This window comes from Medicago sativa, chromosome 4 (genome assembly GCF_051527215.1).
Source record: "Medicago sativa cultivar Bolivia chromosome 4, Bolivia_mono, whole genome shotgun sequence".
Classification (NCBI taxonomy): domain Eukaryota; kingdom Viridiplantae; phylum Streptophyta; class Magnoliopsida; order Fabales; family Fabaceae; genus Medicago; species Medicago sativa.
Window position 1 is genome coordinate 70,957,411 of NC_140752.1, and position 9,002 is coordinate 70,966,412.

At 32.3% G+C, this 9,002-nt stretch overlaps 2 protein-coding genes across 2 annotated transcripts; one reads left to right on the top strand and one right to left on the bottom strand.

The window, feature by feature from the left end:
• Nucleotides 1-2,184: 2,184 nt before the first annotated feature.
• LOC146931436 (uncharacterized) lies at nucleotides 2,185-5,362 on the top strand. The gene is made up of 6 exons (XM_085702933.1): nucleotides 2,185-2,603; nucleotides 3,043-3,242; nucleotides 4,020-4,160; nucleotides 4,258-4,338; nucleotides 4,850-4,974; nucleotides 5,091-5,362. Exons 1-6 carry the CDS (start codon nucleotides 2,381-2,383, stop codon nucleotides 5,137-5,139), a joined length of 819 nt encoding a protein of 272 aa, XP_085559059.1. The 5' UTR covers nucleotides 2,185-2,380; the 3' UTR covers nucleotides 5,140-5,362.
• Nucleotides 5,363-5,480: 118 nt separating this feature from the next.
• LAP5 (Chalcone and stilbene synthase family protein) lies at nucleotides 5,481-6,990 on the bottom strand. The gene is made up of 2 exons (XM_085702932.1): nucleotides 6,727-6,990; nucleotides 5,481-6,617 (listed from the first exon to the last, which is right to left on the bottom strand). Exons 1-2 carry the CDS (start codon nucleotides 6,905-6,907, stop codon nucleotides 5,626-5,628), a joined length of 1,173 nt encoding a protein of 390 aa, XP_085559058.1. The 5' UTR covers nucleotides 6,908-6,990; the 3' UTR covers nucleotides 5,481-5,625.
• Between the last annotated feature and the right edge of the window lie 2,012 nt (nucleotides 6,991-9,002).

Consider the following 9,002-nt stretch of genomic DNA (forward strand, 5'->3'; position numbering starts at 1 on the left):
CTGCGGAAAAAAAAATGTTTAAGTGAATGGTCATAGGGACTCACTAGGGCAAATCTCAAAGTTCAAAGAATGTTTGGATGTAATTTTTCAGGGAAAATAAGCTCTGATAATTGGGAGTTCGTCCGGAAGGTAAGTATAATATGATCGGAAATTGCTCCACCCATGAATCAAACTTTTGATTCCGTTGAACAGTTTATCTTTAGTAGAACTTATTAACCGTTTGAGCTCAATTGTTTGGTTCTTTCAGAATAAAATATGAATCAAGTCAACGATGCATATTAACAACACAATAATTAATAATTATTAATTATTGCGAAGTACTATATTTTAAAGATTTAATTGAGTAAAAAAAATTTCACACATGTATCAAATCACTTTAACAAAGTATCGAATCACATTTTACAAAGCTGATATTTGAGTTTTTTTTGGATGTAACGAAACAAAGTGATTTTTTATTTACGCTACCCCTTCAATTCTTAAGGGAAAATAACTTTGGTGATATGAAGTTTCGACTGAGAGACAAGAAAGTCTCGCTAAGAATTGTTTTTACTTAGTAATTAAACTTAGGTTCTCGTAATAATTCGTTATTTAGTGGTGTTCATTAACTACTTGAGCTCAATTGCTTGGTTACAAAACAAAGTGATTTTGTAAAATAAAAATAACATTATAGAATGAATAGATTAAGTGCGTTTGAAAAAAAAAAAAGAAAAGTTTTGGGCATTGAGTGCAAAACAATTAAAATGTTTTTTTTTCAAAGTATGAAAAATAAAAATATAATTTTTAACTTTAAATTTCTTGAAGATATAGTTAAAAAAACTTAAAGATTTTGTAAAACAAAATTCTTAAAGATTGTTTTAATAGATAGAAATTGATATTAACAATAATTTTCAAATAATTATAATATTGTAATATTTATTTAAAAAAACAAGTTTTAAATAAACAAGTATATTATTTTATGATTTGTCAAAAAAAAGTATATTATTTTATGATTATAGAAAATGATTTATCTTTTTTTTTTTGACAAAAGAAAATGATTTATCAATGTTGTTAAAAAATTAATTTATGAATTATTTTTAAATATTAATTTTTATCGAAAACACGTAATATTCAATATTCTAACTTATAGCTATAATATTATGTAACCATAATAAGTTACCATCTTTGTATTGTATTTTATGGTTCTTAGCTATCCAATATCGGTCATCTAATATTCTAAGTTTTTAAGTAGGAAGAAATTTTGACAAATTGTACCAAAAAAAAAAAAGAAATTTTGACAATTTAAGCAAGTGATCGAGGGTTTACCCTATTAACCATTCATGATATCTAGATCATTTCAATGCTTGATGTTGGATGTAAGTTTCAAATTATATAGATTTATTGGAATAGTTTTTTCTTGAAATATATAGACAAGAGTTTTATTTGTATGTACTTTTAAAAAAAGGTTTGATTAACATTTATATTATCCCTCCTTAAAAAAAAATTTATATTATTCTTTTTTTTTACGTTATTCTTGAGAATTAATTTTTTTGTTTGTCAAGTAGTCTAGTGGCTAGAACCCACACAATTTAATTGTGGAGAAATGGGGTGCTGCGATTCGGATCCCGATCCCTACATATAATATGCAATATCCATACCAACTGAGCTAAGCTCACGGGGATTCTTGAGAATTAATTTAAGTGAGAGATTTATGCATAGTTACACATTAATTTGTTCACTCTCCTAAAAAATGAAATGAATTTATTCACTCATATGTGAAAAATCCACTATTTTCCTTTCGAATAAAACAATTTTCCCATGGTAAATACAAACTTAGTGGAAAGTACATAACATGCAAGTATGTGACTTCAATAAAAAAAAATCACTTATTCACACTTTGTACTATTATATGTGCGAAATTCGCACATATAAAAAAAAGAAAAACTTTATCGTCAATATTTTATAACTACGAATAAAATTTCATGATTGTCTAATTTTCATATACTTTATCAATTATCCTTTACGTTTTTACGTCTAATTTTATATTTTTTTTTTGTCAATTACCCTTCCTATTTTACCTTATAGCTAAAGTCAAATCAAATCTAACTTTTTTGGAAAAAAACCAAATTAAATCTAATAAAATCAACCTGGTAAATTAATATTTTCTTTATTTATCCTAACACAATCACATAAATTAGTTTTTGTATTTGTTTTATTTCTGTTGGGTGTTTTGTTTCATCTCTCTATCCCTTCTCTCAAATCTATAGATCCTTCCAACCCTTGTCCCACGCTTAGGCCAACAAAGAGAAAGAGAAGAACCATCTTTGTCTTGTTCTTGTGCTGTGTTGTGTTTTTTCCTCAAAGAAAAACCTTACGCACGCTCGTTGAATCATCATCAACAACGATGAGGCCTCAAAGAACATCGATCCACGCCATCTCCACATGGGTCAGGCGACAACCACCAAAGGTCAAGGCTTTTCTCGCCGTCGTTTCCGGTATGGCCGCTCTTGTTCTCCTCCGATTTATCGTTCATGATCACGATAATCTTTTCGTCGCTGCTGAAGCTGTTCACTCGCTTGGAATCTCTGTTCTTATCTATAAACTCATGAAGGAGAAGACTTGTGCTGGTTTGTAATTGTTTCCCCCTTCGATTTTACAAAAAAAGAATTGATTTTTTTTTGGGTTATTATTGATGTTTGAATCTTTTTGTTTTCTTGGGTCTTTGTTAATTGGGTAGGTTAAAATTTTCCCCTTTTTATGTTTTATCAATCAAAAGTTGATTTTTTTAATAATTAGTTTGAATTTTCATGCAAAAAAACATTAGACATTACATGGGTCATGAAAAAGATCAATTTTTTGGGATTTATTTTTTCAGATTTTTATCCCTTTAGATTGCATTGCCATTAAAAACTTACATGGGTCAGGAGAAATCACATGGGCTAATTTGATTTGTGTTTGTGGTTGGCTTAATGTGTTATTTTTGGATCAAGAAAGACATATATAAATTAAAAGTTATGATTTTTTTGTTTGTTTTTGTTTTGATGATTGTTATGAATGATGTAACAGGATTATCACTCAAATCCCAGGAATTGACAGCTATATTTTTAGCTGTTAGGCTGTATTGTAGTTTTGTCATGGAATATGACATTCACACCATACTTGATTTGGCGACTTTCGTGACCACGGTGTGGGTTATATACATGATTCGTTTTAAATTGAAGGCGAGTTACATGGAGGAGAAGGATAACTTTGCAATTTACTATGTGGTAAGCTCCAATTGTTTGTTTCATCCTAAATTTATAAGCATTGCCTTATCAATAATATTTTTGTGTCAATGGTGAAGCATTTTTTCCTACTTTTTTATGGTAAAGATGTAAGTTTTGACATTATTAAATTTTATAGTATCTTTAGATGATAGAGATGTACTATGAAGCATCTCACAACTTCGATATGTCACCTGTGTGCAATGGTAGTATACATGAAAAGTTGTCATATCTGTTTCACCGATTCTTTAACTATTTGTTCTGTAACGTTAAAATTGTCATATTTGTTTTCTGTACCGATTCAAATTTCCTTCTGCATGAATAATATGATTATGAAATCTGGATCCATAGAATAACCTGGGTAAATACTGAATAGTATTGTGTAACATGCTAACAAGCTATCATGCAAAATGGACTTGTTATTACTAACCTGCAACATTGGTTGCGCTTATGAGAACAAAGACTTAAACTCATGATATGCCTGCATACTAGAGTAGGGTCTGGGGTGTTGTATACAGCATGCACATGATTTACTAGGATCCTCTTCTTGCAATAGAACCAAGTGACACATCACCAAATAAAACCTGATGCAATCATATTTGAATACGGTTCTCCTTTTAAACCCCCTCTTCTTTTAGTCCTGTACTCTCTGCATATTCTTAAGAATTTAAATTATTCCTCTTCCTAAAGGCTTGATTTTGTGACTTTTTTCTGGTAACATGTGCATTTACCTTCCACCATTATCAGCTTGATATATTTTTCTTTTGAAAATGGTTGCAGGTGATACCATGTGCCGTGTTAGCCTTGCTCATTCATCCGTCAACTTCTCATCATATATTGAACAGGATTTTCTGGGCATTCTGTGTATATCTGGAAGCTGTTTCAGTTCTACCCCAACTGCGGGTCATGCAGAATACCAAGGTATAAATTTTTAACGCCAGGATCTATGTCCATCATCTAATGTATGGGATCTGATTTTATTACTATCCTTCTGAATTGTTTCATTTTGTACTTTCAGATTGTTGAGCCATTCACTGCTCATTACGTATTTGCACTCGGTGTAGCAAGATTCTTAAGCTGTGCTCATTGGGTTCTTCAGGTCAGTTCATAAATTTTTGTATTTTCATTAGTTAGTCCTCTAATCCAGTTGCAAATTTATAACTAACCATTTTTTGAGTCGTCTTTCCCGTTGATCAAGGAGTGGAATATGAACATTGTTTGATAAATTTTAGTCTTTCTTTCATTTTCAATAGTATAAGTACAGCTAAGCCATTTTTTAAAGGCAACCTGTGCTCTAAAGCTCTTGCCATTTGGTGAGGCCAAACCCATTGTGCATGTGTTGTAGTCTACAATAGACAACACGGTCTTACCTTGTCTGTAATGCGAAAGATACTGATTCGACGACCCGAATCTGTAATCTCCTAATTACATGACAGCAACTCCATCTGTTACAATGTTTGTGTCTTTGGACTTTTTTAAGTTTACATCTTATTGATAGTCATCTGGGTACAAGACTACTGCTGTTTTTGCACCAACTCTCTGGTTTTGTAACCTTCTTGGATTCTGTAACCGCATGTCTCCTTCTACTAACATACTATTTCTTGCATCAGGTTTTAGATACCCGTGGACATTTGTTGGTTGCCTTGGGGTATGGTTTATGGCCGTCGATGGTTCTTATCTCAGAAATTGTCCAAACATTCATCTTAGCAGATTTCTGTTACTATTATGTCAAGAGGTTAGCATAGTTCCTAATTTGTTTTTACTATTTTTTGCACATTTTGCCGATAGTGACTTAAGATATTTCCTGCCTTACTCCGTGCTGTTGTCCTAATGATATTTATTTAATTGCAGTGTTTTCGGAGGACAGCTTGTTCTACGCCTTCCCTCTGGAGTGGTGTGATTGCAGATCTTCACCCTCACATTTTCTTTTTAACTTAATCAGGCATCATGTCTGGTTACCCATGTTAGACTTAGAGTACATTTTGTGTTGACATGTTTATTCTGTTCCTTGGTGGAAGTGTAAAGTTGGGGATGAACGATAACTAAATATATTTTATGTTCGAGGTACCGTTATTTATTATGGTTGGAAATGCTTTATACTACATAAAGTATCTATTTGCTTAGAGCTTTTGTTACAACTATTCCACATGCTCAAGTTCTACCGAGTCTTAGGTTGTGGTCTATATCTTTTCTTTGCAGTGGAGTCTAATGAAATTTTGGATTATAAACTTGCTTTGAAAGTATACTAAAAGTCTTCTTCATTAGATCATTAATTAAAGTTCTGAATTTGCTTTCGACCTTGATGATCTCACAAATACATCTTATGTATGATAATAAAATATAATAATGATTTCAATAAGCCTTGTATCACAGTTGTTTAAGAGGTTCAAGGACATAGTTTCCTTGCTAGAATCCCCTCAAAAGTAATTCCAGGTCCAAAAGCAAGTATCAAACCCCATTCGGGATATCCTCCTTCCCTTCCAATCTTCTTGCTCTCATCTAGCATATACTCAAGCACATAAACAATGGTATTGCTGCTAGCATTTCCATAATCCATAAGAGCTTTCCTACTAGAATTCAGCTTCTCTGGCGACAGCTCAAGTCGCTTCTCCATGCGATTCAATATTGCAGGTCCTCCCGGATGCACAGCCCAAAACAACTTATTATACTCCTTATTCTCCAACTCAACAACATCCATTAGTCTGTCACAGAATCCCTCAACGTTGTCTTCAATGATCTGAGGAAGTTCCCTTGCTAAAGTGAAGCTTATCCCTTCGTCCGTCAGCCTCCCATCAATCTTCTTCTCTGTGTCTGGTATAAACTCTTGAGCTGATGTGTGTAGCTCAAATAATGGGATCTCAGTTTCCAATTTTGGGTCTGAACCAATTATCATAGCACCAGCACCATCTCCAAAGAGTGCTACACCAACAAGATCATAAGGTCTATCAGCACTCGGTGGCTTGAATCCAATAATTGTAGTCTCAGAAGTAGCGAGCAAAACTCTACTTCCAGGGTTGTTCTCAGCTATGTCTTTCGCAACGCGTAGTCCAGCCACACCTCCTGAGCATCCAGAAAAATAGAGCATGGTTCGTCGAATATTAGGGCTTAGTCCTAGTCCTTTTGATAGGTAAAGGTCACCACCTGGTAACCTAGCTTCACTAGATGAAACATAAACGACATGAGTTATGTCTGATAAAGATCCACCCCAACTCTTTATGCAAACCTGGGAAGCCTCGATTGCCATTTGTGTCACTGCCTCGTTACATATCTCTAGTCGTTGTTTTACGGTGGAGGCGCCTTCAACAGCAAGTTCGGGATACTTTTTTAGTATCTCCTCATTCATAACAACATACCTTGTTTTCACTGTGGTTGTCTTGCCTGTTTATACCATATGAAGCCAAATTACATGTCAATGAAACAAAGTTGTTCCCTATGTATGCATAAAAAAAGTGAAATAATTAATGTGTATTTTACTATATATACTTACAAAGTCTAGCCAGTTTTTGCTTAAGCTCAGGATTATCACAATTAGTGTCTCTAAAATATCCATCAACTAAATACTCTTGCATCACAAGCTGGTGAGGGAAAGCTTTGCCAAGAGCCAATATAGTAGCCTTCCCGGGGGTAACCTGCTTTGTGACACCTCTCACTATACCTTCATCTCCCATATTTCTTCTTTTTGCTAGATCAAATGTGTATACTTTTCTATGCAGTAAATGTTATCCACAACACCTTGAATAGAGAAATTAAATAGGACTATATATAGTCTTCTAGGCATGTTGGGAGTAATAGCGTGACAGATTTAAAATAGGTAAATGTGAGTTAGTTGGGAGGTAAGTCGTTCATTGTAATCGTATCATAGTTTTGTCGCTGGGAGGAGGTTGGGATTTGGGGAAATTCTTAGTTGTATTGCAGTTACATCAAATTTATATTAGTGAACTATTTTGATCTCTCGCAAAAATAAATCGGTACAAAATAGTCTTTTTGTCAAAAAAATTATACAATCTGTATTTTTGGGCGTTGTTTAACTGTGGCAAGTAGGGCTCGCAATGAACCGAACCAACTCGAAAATAGTTCGATATTCGATTCGATAAATGGTTCGTTGAACTTGGTTCACGAACCTAATGAGTCGAACTTGAGTTGAAAATTAAGCTCGTTAAATAAATGAGTTGAACTTGAACTAAGAATGGTTCGACTCGTTTGGTTCATGAACCAGCTCGATATATATATATATATATATATATATATATATATATATATATATATATATATATATATATATATATATATATATATATATATATATATATATATAGAGGATGTATACTATGAGAATGACTATCTTATATGAGAATGATGAGAATGATCATCAACCATTAGATCAAAAATAAATGGTTGATATTAAAAAGTCACATATATACCTCACTTTATTATATCAATACTCATAAAATCATTTCCCTTTTCATATTCTTCTTCCCACAATCATAGCTAAACAAAATTAAATTAATATTCCAATCTAATTAAATAACACACATGCCTCCCTTATTCTATCAATTCTCATTAATTCTGTTCATCTTCTCCAACTAACAATTTCATTTGTTCACTCACCATGTTCATCAACCTTGAGCTTCGATTTCAATAGATAATTGAATATTGATGCCAACATACCGGTGTATTCAATCAATGACCAAAACTTAATTCCTGCATGCGCATACTAACCAGTGCTAACTAATAAAGAATTACGAAGCTAATTTCTCCAATAAGTAGTATAGATAAACTGAAAAAAAAAATGCAACCGTTAAGTCTAAGCACTGTGTAATACTAAATCAACCTTCAACTTCAATTGATAAATTAAAATAACCCCACATCAATTTTAACAATTGAATTATTTGGGATTGTACGATTTGAGAATCAAACCACTGAGAATTTTAATACAAAATGAAAGCTATTTCTATTGAATTATTAGAAACCAACATAAAGATTTTATCATCGGATATAATAGAAAGAAAAAAAGGGTTATGAGAAGGTTAATGTTTTTTTTTTTTTGAAAAGCCAAAAAATATATTATTAAATGATTGTATATATTTTGGGGAGAAGAAAATGAAAAAGGAAATGAGTTTATGAGAATTGATATAATAAAGTGAGGTACATATGTGGCTTTTTAATGTCAACCATTTATTTTTGATCTAATGGTTGATGATCATTCTCATCATTCTCATATAAGATAGTCATTCTCATAGTAAACGTTCTCAATGTATACTATGAGAATGACTATCTTATATGAGAATGATGAGAATGATCATCAACCATTAGATCAAAAATAAATGGTTGATATTAAAAAGTCACATATATACCTCACTTTATTATATCAATACTCATAAAATCATTTCCCTTTTCATATTCTTCTTCCCACAATCATAGCTAAACAAAATTAAATTAATATTCCAATCTAATTAAATAACACACATGCCTCCCTTATTCTATCAATTCTCATTAATTCTGTTCATCTTCTCCAACTAACAATTTCATTTGTTCACTCACCATGTTCATCAACCTTGAGCTTCGATTTCAATAGATAATTGAATATTGATGCCAACATACCGGTGTATTCAATCAATGACCAAAACTTAATTCCTGCATGCGCATACTAACCAGTGCTAACTAATAAAGAATTACGAAGCTAATTTCTCCAATAAGTAGTATAGATAAACTGGAAAAAAAAAATGCAACCGTTAAGTCTAAGCACTGTGTAATACTAAATCA

Coding starts and splice junctions, on each gene's coding strand:
- LOC146931436 (XM_085702933.1), top strand. CDS start 2,381: ATGAGGCCTCAAAGAACATCGATCCACGCCATCTCCACATGGGTCAGG. Junction 3,243..4,019: donor ACTTTGCAATTTACTATGTG/GTAAGCTCCAAT, acceptor AAATGGTTGCAG/GTGATACCATGTGCCGTGTT. Junction 4,339..4,849: donor GTGCTCATTGGGTTCTTCAG/GTCAGTTCATAA, acceptor TTCTTGCATCAG/GTTTTAGATACCCGTGGACA.
- LAP5 (XM_085702932.1), bottom strand. CDS start 6,907: ATGGGAGATGAAGGTATAGTGAGAGGTGTCACAAAGCAGGTTACCCCC. Junction 6,618..6,726: donor GCAAAAACTGGCTAGACTTT/GTAAGTATATAT, acceptor TGGTATAAACAG/GCAAGACAACCACAGTGAAA.